The 17,035-nt window shown below is 41.2% G+C and overlaps 1 protein-coding gene across 5 annotated transcripts; it reads left to right on the top strand.

Moving 5' to 3' along the window:
• The first annotated feature begins 2,262 nt into the window (after window positions 1-2,262).
• Window positions 2,263-6,602, top strand: LOC136432918 (dehydrogenase/reductase SDR family member 7-like). 5 transcript variants are annotated; one of them, XM_066424566.1, is made up of 8 exons: window positions 2,263-2,393; window positions 3,113-3,240; window positions 3,613-3,762; window positions 3,893-3,999; window positions 4,340-4,579; window positions 4,993-5,112; window positions 5,480-5,655; window positions 5,976-6,602. In XM_066424566.1, exons 2-8 carry the CDS (start codon window positions 3,123-3,125, stop codon window positions 6,019-6,021), a joined length of 957 nt encoding a protein of 318 aa, XP_066280663.1. In that variant the 5' UTR covers window positions 2,263-2,393; window positions 3,113-3,122; the 3' UTR covers window positions 6,022-6,602. The 5 variants fall into 5 exon arrangements, with proteins under 5 accessions (XP_066280663.1, XP_066280664.1, XP_066280662.1 ...); XM_066424567.1 differs by having other exon boundaries at window positions 2,295-2,393; window positions 3,047-3,240; XM_066424565.1 differs by having other exon boundaries at window positions 2,298-2,435.
• Window positions 6,603-17,035: the final 10,433 nt, after the last annotated feature.

Here is a 17,035-nt window from a genome sequence, read left to right on the forward strand (position 1 = left end):
CGTTTACATTGACCAGCGAGGATACTATTATGTGGAGATACAGATTGGGGAATTTCATGAATGGGTGACCCGACTGACCTATAATTATATTCGTTGAGCCAATTGCGGTGTGTTTATACTTCCGCGCTAGTGTTTGGAGATGATGACGTTTTGAATGGGATCATGTTATTCCCAATGGCCCTGGCAATGTTATTAAACAGAAGAGCATGTTCGCTAGAGCCAGCGTCCTCCAGGCGACATTCATTTATATTATTACCCAATCGGTACCCAAACAATGTAATTAACGGACAGAACAGTTGGATCCCTCTCTTGGTACATCGGGTACAGTGGAATAGGCAATCATGTAGAGTCCTGCCTATCAAATGAAGTGAAACAATTTTCCGCAGAGCTCAGGAGAGTGTCGGGTCAGGAGAGGAGTTCGCAGCCTTTGTTATCTGTACACACCACCTGGCATGGGAGCCGTCTGTAAAATAGACCTTTCTTACGATATAGCCAAGGAATATTGTCAAGGCGCCGTGGCGTTACGGCAGGGTGTTCAGCCCAAATCCAAGCGGTCCCCGCGGTTCGAATCCCCCTGACGCCACCGATATTGTGCCCTTGGGAAAGGCACTTTACACGACTTTGCTCACTCCATCCAGGTGTAAAATGGGTATATTGTTCTGTGTACGTGGCACTGTTAAAATAAGTTATGAAAAACGCGAGTGCAGTGCCACGTCGTCCTTGTCTGTCAAAAAGCGAATGTGGTCAGTGACGGTAGTAACAACCCCGGGTCGCCCGGCTGGACTTCGTGTAGGTGACGCTATCACCACCTCTGTCGAAAACTGGCATGACAGTTGGCTTCTATAAAAGATTGTCTTTATTTGTATTTCACTCCATATAACATTTCACTCAGTAGCACATTAATCAATTAAATCAATTTGGATTGATCAATTAGACGACATATTGATTGTAAGCGACTAGCCAGTGACTACAAGTTTATGTTGCAATGACTACAGTAACTGTGTAATGTTCATGATTAGCTGCTGAAACAGTGGCATCATCTTTATCTCCGAATGATGTTTTACTATCAGAAGATGAGCACAAACAAAGAACAGTTCGTCAGTATGTTTTTGAGTATGTTTTTATTTGTTCATGGGAATGTAGGCTGGTTGATGTATCAGGCTGTCCTGTAGGTTTCCCATTTCCTCTGAGCTCCTCAGACCCGTGGGTGGCAGGTCAACAAACTTACTTTTGCTACATTGTCTGTTTGCAAAAACACACACTATACACACAAACACACACACACACACACACACACACAAACAAACAAACACACACACACTCACACACAAACATAAATACACACACACACACACAGGTACACACACACATGTATACACACACACACACACACATAACGTCACACACACACACACACACACACACACACACACACACACACACACACACACACTTACACACACAGTAACGTTACCGTGATGACTTCGTATTTAATAGCACCTGCAGCTTGAATTACTAGTATATACTCTCCAAGCAGAGGTTAGTGGAGACGATCGTGACCTTTTTATCCTCTGCCCCGTTTTTCGTCGGCCATCTCCACTAACGGGGCAGAGGATAAAAAGGTCACGATCTTCTCCACTAACCTCTGCTTGGAGAGTAGAATTGTGGTCTTTTCACTCGGGGTCTTGTTACAATCCCAGCCTGTTGCTGCGGGTGTCAATACGAAACGGGTTGTAATTACCTATTACACTTACGTTACATACTCTTACCAGCGCTCATAGCTCTTTGGGAAGCTTTCTGGGATTCTCGGACACACTGATAAATCTATCAAATTACCCTAGTGACATTTTCCAGAGACTCCATAGAGACAAGTTGTCTCGCTGTCCAAGCTTCCCTGTTAAAATGTCACTACTGCGAATCTCCCAGCGGAATATCTTGGCCCGTAAAATTTCAAGGTACAATTTTCGCACTGTAACGTCATGTAAGACATGTAACGTAAGTCTCTGCAAGCAAAAGACGCCCTTGAACTTGAAGAGTTTCTATATCACTGTGCAATACCAAAACTTGTCAACAGGAGCGCTACTTTCAGAGCGTAAAGTTACCAAAGAGTTGACAAAATTCGTTGGAACAATTCATGCAAGGCAAAAACGTCATCTAAATCTAGTATGTCAACTTAACTATCTTATATTTTTTGTATAACCAACTGAACACAAATCAATTATGATTAAAACGTTGAGGTTTAATGAATCGACTCCTACAAAAGAAGTGGTACAGTCTTACCAGGGACTTTTGACCCTTGACCCAAGACGTGAAAGTCCCAACACTTGGAAAAGTAGGTCATCTTTACTCCAGTTGGAAGTCTTCTTCGTGTGCCGAGTTGTCTGACCAAGACGGTAGGTGTCTGTCCACAAAATGATACAAACAACTGGATTCATGTAAGATCGTGTAAGGCTTGTTGTAACGTTACTGACTAGTTTTTGTCTGACTAAAGTTTAAGTGCAATGTTGTTCAAAGGTTATGTTACACCGACCAAGGAGGTTTTATATAAAACCTCCTTAAGCTTGGTTACACTATGTCTCCACCCGAAGCCGACATAACGTGTCAGAACTTCAGAATTGTGATGGTTGTAGAAACTGATTAAGTTGAAATGTCAGACTTAGCTTAAGTTTTAGATTATAGAAATGACGTGCAAAGCTCTTGCACAGGACGTAACGTTTTAATCAGGGGTTGGCGCAAAAACCTGTTCAAAACCTGTTCAGTCTGGACTGGTCTGGGCAGGGGAAAAAACTGTCCAGTGACTCCAGTCTGAACATAGGGACTGCATGGGGGTTGATGGTAAATTCAGCATTAAATTGTCGGCAACATTCAACGTTAAATTCAGGAGGATTGACAAAGCTCAACTGTAAAAAAATGTATGCATATTCCTATGGAACTAAGATACACTTGCAGTTCATGGGATCACAGTTTTCAACAGTACAACCTAAGTCATCCCACTTCAAACTCTGTGTGTAATAGTATTAAAGTTCAAGATCTTTTTTCTCTCTAGAGATCTCAAAATCAATGTCTGGTGCAGCCACACAGCTTTACTGACTGAGTGGTTGAAACATTTCAGATCACTAACCATGCTGGACTTGATAGTGTACGCGGTCCTGGTGGTACTGTTGGTACAAGTGTTTCGACTGCGCATGTCAGATGGAGACCTGAGTCTGATGTGGTGTGAAAGATTTGGAGAGAGTCCAGGTGAGACTAAAGCTTTAACTGCCTTTCTGACATCTCCAATAAGAGCCTTAGGAATAACAAGTTATTATAGAAATAGCACGTCACAACAGATAAGCAGCTAATTCGTGTTCCCTTCTCTTTGTACAAAAGAGCATGTGGTAAACTATTTGTTTGTAAAGAACTGAGCCACCTTTGATATGATTGAAAAGTGCTAGTTTTAAATAGGTTGTAATCATGTAACATTGAAACAGCTGACATATTGTGTTTCTTATTCAATCATTGTATTGTAAAACTTTCATGAACTTGAGTTCTGAGTTTCAAAAGTATTCTAAAACTACCTTAGCCTGCTACTATTCTATTCACACTGTCCAACATTCTCTATGTTTGCTCCAGCCCGACTGGCTGGTAAGGTGGTGTGGATCACAGGAGCCTCCAGTGGGATAGGGGAGGCCCTGGCTGTGGAGCTGAGCAGGGCGGGGGTTGAACTGGTACTGTCTGCCAGGAGGGAGGAGGAGCTAAGGAGGGTCAAACAAAGATGTGTGGGTAAGATATTACTCTGATGAAAAGCTACTGTTATTTGTCAATGTTGTACCACCAAGACTAATGCTTATCAAGGCTGGTACCTAGGCTTTATGGATATTGTGACTAACATCTTTACTTATATCTTCTAAAGAGACAGGAAAAGTCACCGATGATGATGTGATGGTCGTGCCTTTGGACTCTGTTGCCTATGACACCCATGCTGGATGTGTGCAGCGTGTTCTTGCTCACTTTGGCAGAGTAAGTTGGTTTTAAGCGCTGAGAAAATGGCAAAAATGTACAGAAACCACAATTCAGTGCTCAGCTGAGTGCTGGGAAGGCTTTCTTTTATTGAATAAAACATTGAATTATTAATGATACAATATATGATATACATGTAGCTTTGCATAAGATTGCGCCTGTGCTCTAGATCTGATAATAACTGTGTCATACAATGTGGCTAGCTAATGATGACCTGACAACAACAGTCTTGTTTATAGTGATTTCAATAATTACAATGTATTTGTCTTACAGGAAGCCTCTGGGACCAAATGTCCTCTTTATTTTTTTATGGTAATGTTACCTGTTTGTGTTTACTCAGGTTGACATCCTTGTAAACAACAGTGGTCGTACTCAGCGCTCTGTGTTCTGGGAGACAAGCCTTGAAGGCGACAGGTTCATCCTTGAGCTGGATGTTGTTGGGCAGGTGTCTCTGACCAAGGCTGTCCTCCCTCACATGATGGAGAGGGGGGAGGGGCAGATTGTGGTGACCAGCAGTCTGTCAGGCATAATACCCACCCCTCGTGGGTCTGCGTACAGCGGGAGTAAGTTTGCTCTCCATGTAAGTATTGAGATGTAGTGTTTTTGATTTAAACCTCAGTGTTTTTGATTTAAACCTCAACAAAATTGACTTGATGCAGTCAAACGATAAGGAAAAAAATGTGAAACCTAGAAGAGATGACAAACAGGTGGCATTACCGTATTTTTCTTTCAACTATGTGGGGATTGAAAGAAATATTGAATAATCTGTAAATAAAGTTGCTCTATGTAGAATACTAAGTTTAGGACCACAAAATCAAACAGAGCATCAGGCCGTAAAATAGGGATTGAAATGTGCACCTTGCTTCTTTATGCTTACCTATTTTTGGTTATGTATCAGTTTTTGCCCATATCAAAAATATTTCATGTAAGTTAGGGCATACAATATATCATACAGTATGAGTCACTTGATAACACTGTCATTTTTTGCCACAGGGCATGTTTGGGGCATTGAGGGCTGAGCTCCACTCCTATGATATCAATGTTCTGATAGTATGCCCTGGTCCAGTGGAGTCTAAGGTGGTCCAGAATGCCATGGTGGGAGAACCAAGCAAGGTGAGAAGATTACTTCATCCAGGATCATTGATTTTATTTTCAAAGAAATTGATGTTGACATGTCTGATCATATGTGTATCGGAATGAGACAATGGGGAGGGACCTCACATACTGGTAGATGAAGATTATTTTTGAAATGAAAGGCCAATTCATTATCATGAAAAACTGTGATTTTGTTTTACACTGCAAATATTGTTACAGAATTGATCAACAACTCTGGGTAATATTGAAAAATTTGCATACGTGTAATATTGAAACAATAGACATTACTTGAAATGTCTCAGCCTCTATATGTCATCCAGAATTGATTACCATATTGTTAACCTGGATGCCTACTTCTCATTAAAGTGCAAATCTTGTGTTCCAGTCACTCAATATAGATCCCAAGCTGGATCCCGTCCATGTCGACGACATGTCTGCAGCCCGCTGTGCCCGGCTGTTCACGGTCGGGATGGCTAACAGACTGGACGAGGTCTGGATATCCAAAAACCCATCCCTGACTTTCGCATACATTTATGCATATCTGCCATTCATGAAAAACAGGTACCCAACCTTATTCTACAGTTTTATAAAGTTCGTACAGGTGTCATGTAGTTTATGGCATGGTCTCATGAGAAGTTGTTGGTAGTTTATATTAATAGATTTCTTTTGTTTTATTTGTATGCGTGCAGGTCTTGAGATCCAGCTTGGGTGACGTTGGACTTAATTGAAATGTCTTGGGTTCTTGTAAACTTTTAAAACATACATAGACATTCCCTTTAAAATTTCTTCTCTTTGAGGTAGATGAGAGAGTACTTGAATGTCAGTTATGATAGTAGTTCCCACTACTGAAAGATAAATACATATTGCCATTTACCTTCCAGGTTCTTGAAGACTATGGCCAAACGCGTCATGAAGAAGACACAGTGAAAAGTGGGCATCCTTGCTGTTTGCATCATGAAGTCATGTCTCATTGTGACTATAATCACTTCCAAAATTCTTTAGCATCTAAGAATCACTGGTGTCTGTTTGGTTGGCTGGTTAAGAGAAATACAGCAGTATTAGGCTTCATAGTAGCATTTACAAGCACACATGTATCTCTAACCAAGATGAAGCTAGCTATGTGAAACCTCCCTAACAAACGATGAAAATCATGTCAATTTCTCATCAAAATTTTTGTGTATACCTCTATTTAGTCAATAGATAACTCTTTTACTTCGAAATGGTAGATATCAAGTTACATTTGTTCTCATTATCTTTGCAGTGTAGTATTCTTGGATGCTTGGACTTGTGTTGCACCACTATTTCATGGTCAATAAGATAATTCAAAGGAGGAAGGGATATAAATGGGATAAAAGTCAAAAGAGCTTGGCTTGTGCAACATCTTATAAAAAAAGTTGTAAAAGCTCTATGACAAAGTAAGCAAGTCAGTGATTTTAGGCTGTTTAATGGGTTGTGTCTGTCTGGATGTGAATATGAGGAATACATTCTGTTGCTGGAGAGCAGACTGAGCAGAGTTAGATCACTCCTCCTTGGTCCATAACTTATCTATGTACCAAAAGTTATGACAATGCACAATACCTTTCTGAGCTTGTGCAAGGAGGTTCTAGGCCTATAACCTCATTGGTTTATGCTCTGGTGGATGCAGCCAAGGTATCATAACAATCAATCAATCCATTGCAGTTCCAACAAGACATGCTAGAGGGCCCCACACATCTTTACATAGTCTGCATATTGCCAATGGCAGAAGAAATCACGACGTTATTGTGTTTGGAACAAAGTTACTCCTGCTATCACATGATAAAAGGTGGGGTGAGGGCAAAATGTTAATTCAGAGAGTTTCCCACTCCATCACATGACAAGATCATTTAAAAGGACAATTTCGAATTCTAGGCATCTTGTTTCTTTTAGCGCTCTCGAATGAGATTTGGTATCTTCAGAGGATGTCATCCATTAAATCAAGGAGGTTTGGTAAAATTTGCTTTTTGCGGTCTAAATCCCACGAGACAGTAAAGCTAACTTGTCCAAAAGTCGTTCCGCCGGAAGTGTCTTGTCTCATGCCTGTTACAAGCTTCAGCAGACCTCAAATATTTGTCCGAACAAATCGGCTCCTTCCGGAGACCTCGGCTTTTAATGCGCTCTCCAGTTGAAGAACAAAGACCAACAAAGAGAAAGCGTTTCTTGTAACAGAAAAGTGCATATATAGTGATCTGATTTTCTGATACTGATTGTGAGAAAAGTGACGGATTAACGCACCATAGCATGCTGGACTAACGTTTTAACAAGGTAGATTGTGTTGACTGTAGTAGTCAACGCACTATTAATGTCTCTATTACGGAATATATTGACATATTTGTCCACGTCGCTGATTCGGAACACCTGGCGACAGCTTTGCTCCATACAAATGTGAATTTTTATTAATGAAAGAAACTTCTGTATCTTATCATTTTTGGAGGCACGTTACTTTATCAAAAAGGTTTTGCATCACGAGACATACATGTAGATTGCACATGTGCAGCTCCTAGCGGTTTTATAAAGAACTACTTTCCAACTCAGGTAGACAGTGTCACAACAAAGCAATACCGAGACGAACATAAAGTATCCCGCACTGGATGCTCCATTACTTAAAATCAAACCATAATCTTACATGTGGATACACAGTTTGACCACCGGACAAAACATGGCCACACAGTCTGAGTTACATACTGCATCTTGCTCCAACACCTCAGAGGTCCTCTGGTAAAGAAATCACTCAGTGGGTGAAAGATTAGAGATGATGCCGATTGCCGTCCACATAATTACAAGTGAAATTATCTACCTTAAGCTTATTGATATGATATATACATATTGATGAAGATTTGTGATATCAAATGCATAGCTTCAATGTAACGAAATATTGTGAAGTAGATGTAATGAGGCCACGGGATCAACATGAAAACAAATTAGATACAAAACGAGTTCTGTTTAATGGTCAAAGTCCAACGAACTATAAACATTGATACGTGTAGGGCGAAGAATCAGCTATAAGCTTCCTTGCCTTGAACATACCCGTTTTCGTACACTGGCAGATTTGTTATGGTCGTGAAGTATTAATCAGACAGTTGTGACAGTCCTGCCTTTTAAATGTGCCTGAGGGTTTCTCGTAATCGCACACAAGGAAAAAACATAACCTCATCTTCTCCTTTGAGGCGATTGTAGTGAAAGACAATGTACTGGTTTACGATATGTGTTCATTAGAAAAGTTTGCGCGCAACGTCGTTTCCTTTCCTTTGTCAGTAAGGATCCTGCTATTCATTCACTTGCACTTAGTTAAAGACACATAAGCCAGTCAACTTAGTTGAGCAGTGCGCCTCACCAGTAAATTTCGATGGAGTGTAGCTGGTATATTATTACAAGAAGCTAGTATAACGTTATCATGCATTGTTACAAGTCAATGATAAGTTTCATGAACTAAGCTCTTTTCATGTTATCAAGTCAGGACCAGTCCGGGACGGTAAAGTAGTACACGTCTGATATTGGTGTTTTCAATGAAATGTTTGGTACACAGGTGGTAAATGTTGTAGAGGTGTAAGCGTGCTCTCTGACAGAATCATTGCGTCAAACTTGCACGTAAATCAGCACATCGCTGTCATCGTATGTGGGAACCTGTGTCTTGCTGGATCAGCAACCTAGCACACAGCTTAATGGCGGGCTGTTGAAATTATTTTGATACCGTGGTTCTATATTTCATCAAGTAAGGTTCCGTCCAAGTCCACGGGCTTCATTGGCTGTCTTGGCTCAACATGCAATCGACTGTTTCTCATATCGCGTGTATATACACATGTATACTAGATAGAGAATAGAGTTGGCAAAATTAGTAGCAGTCCTTCGAAGGTTCCAGTCAGCCTTGAAATCATTCCGCGATGCTGTTGACATGTGGATGGATGTGATATAATGAGACATAAAATCAGTAGAAGTTGGCGAAGCCAGACACAGAAGGCGACCAGCGGGAACGCATAAACATCTTTTCGACATTTTCCCACCCTGGCGGGCCTCCACAAAGGCACCTGGGGAGAATGATGGGGTCGTAACAATGAAAAGACACTACGTAAACAAGGTGACAGTGTCGGGACGGACAAATGGAAGTCATTCTGTCGGAGCAAACATTGCTCTGCACGCGAAGACGGGGCTCATTGGCCGCAATCTTGTGTTTGTCGTCTTCCATAAAGATGAGTCCGGGCCTGAAGGCGTACACTTGATGATAGCTATGTGAAACAATCTCTGTAAACTGTTGATCACATCGTCGGCAGGTTGTAGACACGAGTCGACTAAAATGTGAATTTACGGACAAGTATATCCCAGGATTGAAAATAGTCACCTGAATGGATGTAGTCTGTAACGTTAGATAAAAAAAAGTTTTGTCATCAACACCCCTTGGTCGATTCTGAATCTTATTCTTAATCGCCTGTCAGTCCTACTCAGCATCTTTCTAAGACATCTCTATTTCATCGATTGTCAAAACATCCTTATTTTCCCTCATGTTCACCAGAATACAGTATTTACCTCTCCCGTCTGAGCTGTGTGCCAGCCGCAGGAAGGACCGTTTGTGTTGATCTTACCTTTGCCGTTCTACAGCACGCCGTCCGCCGCCCTGTCACCAGTGTCAGCCGGAAGATGGATGAAGTCTTCCCCGGCAGACACCGCACAGAAAAGGCACGGTTTACCCACCCTGTCCTAAGTTGTTTTACTTCGCCGTGCTCCGTCAGCTCCAGTTTTTCTACATTCTTCAGGCATAGACATGTGGCGGAGTATACTAATGTACAGAAATGGCGATATTCTTCGCGCCTTTGTCCATTCCCTCTCCCCAAACACACATGCATAGTGACAAGCGGGGAGGAGATTCTGGCTCCAGCTTAGAACAAAACTAAGAAGAAAATAATCGCAGCTTTATAGAAAATATAATTTTACTAGCAGGGCGCACGTCATGTATCTGTCTTGGAAACGTGTCCTTCTGTGCCCCGAGTACTGGAAAGAGTAAATTATGCCTTGGATAACAGTAAGGACGGCCAGGTTGTTCGACTGAAGCTTCAGCAGTGTCATCATCGTTGACATTAGTACAGGTTACTTCAACCGACAACATGCAGTTATAAAAGTAACAGCTTTTAACGTCTTTGACAGTTCCGTATGTCGTATGCATGGCAGACGTTTTAATAGCTTTGATAGAATTAAGGACTCGGTAATCCAGTGAGTCCATATTAAGGAAGTAATCCAGCGAGTCCCAGTCAGACGTCAATGTTAAACGCAAACACAGTGACACATCACACGCATTTGTACGAGAAAGCAGTTAGACTTTTCGTTTCATTTTTGAAATGTCTTTATTGTATCCATCCCTACTTCGTATTATTTTTAGTACTCAGTGGTGACGAACTATTTGTTATAGCTCACTGCGTGTATCGTTTTGTTGAAGGATTTTTTGTAAGATCCTACGTCCTAATGCTAGTTATGTTGTGTTACATTTAAATGTACCAAATAGAAAATTTAGTTTCAATAGATGAATGCCACTAAAAAGTTGCACTAAGCATCCCTTGGCCCTCCCCCATCCCGCCGGCTGTGCTATCAGCTCGGCAGACGTGTTTCGTCGTGCTGCGCCATAACCGAGGCAAGACATGACAGAGGAGGGGTCACCTACAGCAAGAGAGCACAGAACGGTAAACTTCGCGTAACGTAACGTACACATCCAACAAGCTAAGCCGTGGGGAAACTCCGATAACTAGCCTCTGTTCAGGCTTAACGAACACTTCTCAAGTACAAGGCTACAGGTCAGATGAGTGACATGGAGGAAGGTTTACTGCATTAAAATCGTACAAAAGAATAGATTAACGTCAAAATATGCTTAGTGTTTCACACCTCAGACCTGTCCAGACCATCATTGCATTGGGATGCTTGAAGATCCGGCTGAAATTTTCATTGCTGCAATATCGTTGTCATCTCGAGATCTCAACTGGCATAAATTCTAGGTAGACACGACGTAGCCTTTTATTACAACAATGTAACTTATTTCAACAAAAAGAGTGACTAAACCGTTAAAATGATATTGCCAAAATGAAGAACACAGGAATTCTATTATTTCTATACGTTGCAACCTTTTCCTTCAGGCGATGATTTCTAGTCCTTATAATTACTTTCACCCCTGTGTCGAGCTGTTGTCACAGTCATGTTTTATTTCTCCCACTTGTTGTTGTTGTTATCTCCGCCGTTATTGTCGGCCGTTGGTACAAGGACCGTGTGCTGACGGACGGGCAGAGCCGTGGCCGTGGTCGTGATAAGGACCCGCCAGATAAATCACCGACTCCGTCAGGCGAGAAAGCCCCAGAACCGAGTCTTTGTGTGTGGAGTCACTGTAACCTTCCATTGACGTCCGCACGTGGAGAAAGTCGCCACTGAAGCGCACAGGGTAAGCATCTGAGTTGGCAATGTGGTGGGAGGAAAACTTCTGTTTCAGCTGCTGGTTGTGTATCTGTCGCGAGAAGAAACAAGTTATTTCAGTGTTTTATTATTTCATTTCTCATTATGCACATTGCCGAGTATTACACGAGCTACATACTATATTTTGCGAGTTAAAAGGTTAAGGCTTTTCCAAATACACAGTTATATGGAATAAACGTATGCAAAAGGCATGATATATACAGTGGCTTGCTGCTGATAAATTGACTGCATTGTGTCATGTGAAACTGAACACTATGCGATATTGTAGATTTGAAGAGAAGAGGGTGTGTCTTGTGATAGACCTAATGCGCTATTAGTGAGAAAGGAAATAACGGTGCCTGTCACTTCGCCACTCATCTATCCCTCACACTATCAGCAGACGATCTGCCCTAGCATATATGTCTTTTCCGTTCCCATGACAACGGTTGCACGCCCAAGAATTGTGTCTGTATGGGACGAGTCAGACCGGGATGAGGCATGTGGCATGAAATCATGCTCTATTTCCCTAACAGGTGGGATTGAGGAGTAGACATACTCTCTCCTAGTTCCGCCCGCTAACCAACAATCGCCCAGAAAAACCCATTTAGTGCTTGTTTTGCTAAAATACAAGGAGAAAAGTAAACAGGTGTTTCAGCACCTTTTCATCGCTGATCCCGGCCGGGGGGTTCGTAAGACGAGCGGTAGGAACGCGGCGGAGGGGATTAGGTCTCCACCCCACCGGCGGAAACACCACAACACTTCCAGCCTTAAAATAAGTGTTACAACAAGGACGCCACTTTGAAGAAACTATCTACTAAGTATATGATAATATGTGTAAAAGAAAGGATTGGTCAATTCTGGAAAGAAAATAAACAAAACTGAAATAATCACCGTATGTCTCAGTACTGCAAATTGATTTGTATTTATAACCATATAAGCATGCCAGAGAAAATAAATTCCTGCCTAGCGTGTAAGATACAATGAACGAACGAACGGACGGACGGAACAAAATCGATGAAAAATGACATGCGTAGATAGAGAGAAAGAAAAAAGAGAGTGAGTAACTGACTGCATGGATAAATGAATTGATGAATGAATGAATGAATGAATGAATGAAGAGATAAATAGATGAACGAATGAATGAATGGATGGATGGATAAATGGATGCATGGATAGATACATGGATGAATGATTGACGGCTAGCATAAGTGACAGCTTTGCAGAAAAAATCACTACACAACAGACTAAAACAACGCACTTTTGTTTTTGTGTTTGAACAAAAGCATGTCCCTGGAACCTGTGATTATTTCCCTGAGGTTGTTTCCGGCAGTATAGAGGGAATCTATCAATCCTTGTCCGCACTAATCTGAACGGACTCAGGTTCTATAACTAACGACGACAGACATGTCCTCGTCATACCCTCGCTGGGCATATCTGCTTGTTCAAACGATGAAGTTACTTGTGTACAATGTTCTGTACAGACAGTCGCCTTTTATCCACCAGAGACTGAGGAATCCAGTCCTATCGTCTCAGAAAATTAACCGAAGAATGCAAACGCTTGATTAAACGGACACGTAGGTTAAGCCGTTAGATTATGTTGTCATAACATTGAACAGAATGACGACATGTTCTATCTGTCTGTCATAAGATAGTAAGGGTGCTTAATCCAAATTTAAGCATGTCATCTACCGACTTGTGGGGCCAAAAAGAAGGCGAAAAGTAGCTTTCGTAACCTTCTTTATGCACACTGTATCACTAGTGTGCTGTGATTATTTGGGACAAAACTGTTGCTTTGGGAGTTGGTGTACAGACAGTTAAGCAATGACAGACCTTCCATTTTTCCCAAAGTGGTTGCACACTTTCCCTTACAAAAACATCGGAACTTGTAGATCAATGGAACAATGCGGTTTGATGGTTGAGAACTTCTCTGGCAATGTCAGGTTGGTAAGAAACTTTAATTGCTAAATAAATACCACCATGCTTATGCGCGTTGTACATTTGTACATAATGTTGATAAATGAATCTCGAGATGTTCTTGTCTTATAACGACGAATTTCCCCCCAACTTCTGGTGTACCTTAATGTAATGTCGTTGACATCCGGCAGAAAGTATTGTAGGTATTAGTTTCCACAGAGTAGTATGACGTGTTAAATTGCTTTGTGTCTGATAGTTTCCACTCATCTTGTTTATCAATTTGATCTCTAGAAAATTCTAATGACACGTGAGCGACAAAAGAGGGAACATACCGCACAGTGTGTCATCGTATGTTGGAGGAGGGAACTTCAGATACTGTTTCTCCCCGCTTTTGTTAAAGCAAGTAGTGATAGGAATTTACAGGTGGGCAAAAATTCCCACACAACCTGGTTTAGGTTTCTCCTTTCTTCATCAAAAATCCGTGGAATGCGAAAAATGACGTAAAGGCATGCAGTGAAAGAAATGGACGGGGAACAAAAGCTTCACATGTGCAACTGTGCGTCGTAATAGATAAATACAGACAGACTATCTTTCAGTGTTCCTCAAGGAATGTTACTTGGACTGTTGGTCAGTAATGGATGGATTTGCGACAGGATTTGATGTAGATTGTGTTTCTTTCCCTGGATGAATTCATCACAAACAGGCGCTTATGATAACTAGATATGCCAGACAAACCAATGGAATGGGTGACTCATTATAATGTTATTCCTTTTCATACCCATTGCCTGACGTTATAGTAACAAAAAGATGCATCTTTTCTTGAAGCAGAAAATCACCTGTACAAACTCAGGAGTCGCACGGAGGGTACATATGCACATAAACATCATACTGTTATGAAAATAATTTAGATCGTTCTACCACTTATGCACGGACACGTCTGTTTGGTACTATTCTTGCACTTCGACTTCAGGTCGAATATTGCGACACAGCACGCCAATCAAAGAGCAAGTAAATACGTTAAACCCAGCAGACTATACGCTTGTATAAATGGTTAGTACACATGAAGATATACTGTTCGCTCAGAACAGATGACATCTAATATTCCCTTCCTACGGGACCTATCTACATGTAAATCTGTGAGGTTGACTTGTACTCTAAATGCCTACCGGCAGTTATAAACATGAATTTATGCTGCTTTTACAGTTAGTTTTATCCCCTGTCATATTGTCTTTATTTCACTTGCTGAGCAATAGATTAGGTTGATAGGTTGATGGCCTCATATGAGTATGTAAGCATGTAACGGAGATTTCAAAGCTGTCTATGGGCCAAATTAAGAGCCAAATCAGTGTTTCCGAGATACAGATGCTGCCAAACAAAATCAGACGTAACTTGCCGGTGTAAGATTTTTTAAATCGCTTCTCTCTGTATGTAAAACATATATGAACGAGTTCTGTGGAGATTTGGTGCGACTTCGAGGCCCAGCAGCAGGAGTTTCCTCCATGGAAATCACACAATGATCCTACCACACATCTAGAAGGCAATACTTTGAGAATGTGCAGAATGTGCACCATTATATCGGAATAAATAGGGGCGGGTCTCACAAAAATGACATTTCTTTTTCATAGGATATCATTTTTCATGACAGTGAAACAGTACCGTTTTCTGTTATGGATACCAACTATTGTTTAGGGAGCGAACGTTGATAGCGACTGTCTAACTTCATTTTATTCAATCCACTCTGACTTAAAAAAGGATAACCTTAATGCTGGACATCAAGCATAATTCAATAGATGGTTTATTATTTGAAAATAAAGAAAGGATGGTGTATTTCTAGAAAAATTATATCTTAAGTATTTGAGTTGTAGTGTACCTACTACATTTAAGCGTCTAAGTATGCCGATCTCATGATGCATGTGTTCTGCATGTAAAAGATGAACAAAATTTTTTTCTAAGTCAAAACAGAAAGAAAACAAGTAATGTCTGTTTGGCAATAACCAGAATCTGAAACAATTTCTGTAGAAATGGCCATTCCATTGTCTGAAGTCGAGAATATTGCACCATCCACCAAGCATGATATATGCATTACGTTCCCCAACAAATGCAATCTTCCAAATGAAATGATACATCGTAAGGACCAAAAACGGGACACTTGTATGTGTATGTTAGTCTTTCCCGAGCCCGGATGATCTCAGGTTTACTGGTCATGGTTACTTGAGTCATTTCCGCTCATCCTAACGGTGCCGAACCGCGGAAATATCGTCCGCCAGGTCTGGATGTCAACAATGGGAGAAAAATCACCGTTGTACAAACTTCCCCTGAGACATTTTTGTGGTCACCCCCTGTAAGTTACATAATGTGGGGTGGTTAATGGACGGAATGTTGGGATAGCTCGTCTGTCAACAAAAGGTGGAAATGGGAGACTTAGCACAGACTCTATCCTTAGCATCTTCCACCACAGGAAAACATGTTTCTTACTGCATTGTAGCTGATAGTATACAGCATTTGTTTTTAGACGAGCAAGTCAAGCAATTCCAGGTTTTTAACAAAAAACGCCTGTGCCGCTATCGTCCTTCACAAGAAAGTTTACTGTTGTGGTTTTGCGTGTGGTTCTCGTAATGAGTGCCAATCTTTTTTAGTTTAATCAACTACATGCTTTTTTTATGATCAGAATATGAATTTATTTCCAATAACAAAATGGACTGTGCACGTTCACGTAGACACTTGTTCTTGGTTCTTTAATGGAGACAGAAGCGTACGCGTAAATTCGTTTGTCATTTGTACCTCATGAAGGATATCCTAACGTACCTTGTAAACGGTACAAGGGTTTTGCAATAACATCTGGCTATGCAGTTGCTTACTTGTTCTATTTTTCTCGGTAACATCATTGTAAACATTATAGTAATTCCAGCAACTCTTTGGAAACGATGTTCCTGTAGCCGACCCTGAACCCGTTCTTCAGTAATAGCCACACAGACAGCCCTCGTCAGTGTTGTTCTGGACACGCAGGAAAACACCTGGTCATGCAATTTCCAGCATGTCCGTGTAGAAGCGATACCGCGTGCAAATCCAGCGGTGGTAGAGCAGAGTAAAGTACTGTCACCACTTCCGTGCCATGCACATGCATGGTTAACTACTCTCTATATACTCAGCTATGTCATAGTTTATCTGCCGGCTTAGAAATCCTTTCACTGATTCCTAACCATGGCCAAGTTTGTGAATACTTCTCCTTTTTTCGACGTTTTCGTCGTGATTGTGGATAAGAGGGGACTAAGCCGAGAAACCATGTTGAACGTAGGTTCTTATAATCTTAAAAACTTATTTGTGAGTCAATGCAGACAAGGAGATTCTTAACAATTGCATGTCAACTTCACAGTATGAAATAGACAACAGGAAGGCGGCTACAGCTCTGCGAATGTTACATTTTTTCCGCGTTGAAATAGTTCTTTTTGTTGGTAGAATGTTTCTTGTCTTCGAATGGAAGTTGTGACAATGAGGTCGTTCAAACCTATCAATGAATAATCCGAAAAAAAGATTAAAACTGTTGCATGTTGAAACCGGACTAAAAGTCATGATACGACGTCACTTC

The sequence above is a fragment of the Branchiostoma lanceolatum genome, chromosome 4 (assembly GCF_035083965.1).
Source record: "Branchiostoma lanceolatum isolate klBraLanc5 chromosome 4, klBraLanc5.hap2, whole genome shotgun sequence".
NCBI lineage: Eukaryota > Metazoa > Chordata > Leptocardii > Amphioxiformes > Branchiostomatidae > Branchiostoma > Branchiostoma lanceolatum.

What these genes read in the sequence shown, in the direction of transcription:
- LOC136432918 (XM_066424565.1), top strand. Translation starts at nt 2,413, where the DNA reads ATGATACAAACAACTGGATTCAT. An exon ending in AAGATTTGGAGAGAGTCCAG is followed by an intron (nt 3,241 to 3,612) that starts GTGAGACTAAAG and finishes TGTTTGCTCCAG; the next exon opens with CCCGACTGGCTGGTAAGGTG. An exon ending in TTCTTGCTCACTTTGGCAGA is followed by an intron (nt 4,000 to 4,339) that starts GTAAGTTGGTTT and finishes GTGTTTACTCAG; the next exon opens with GTTGACATCCTTGTAAACAA.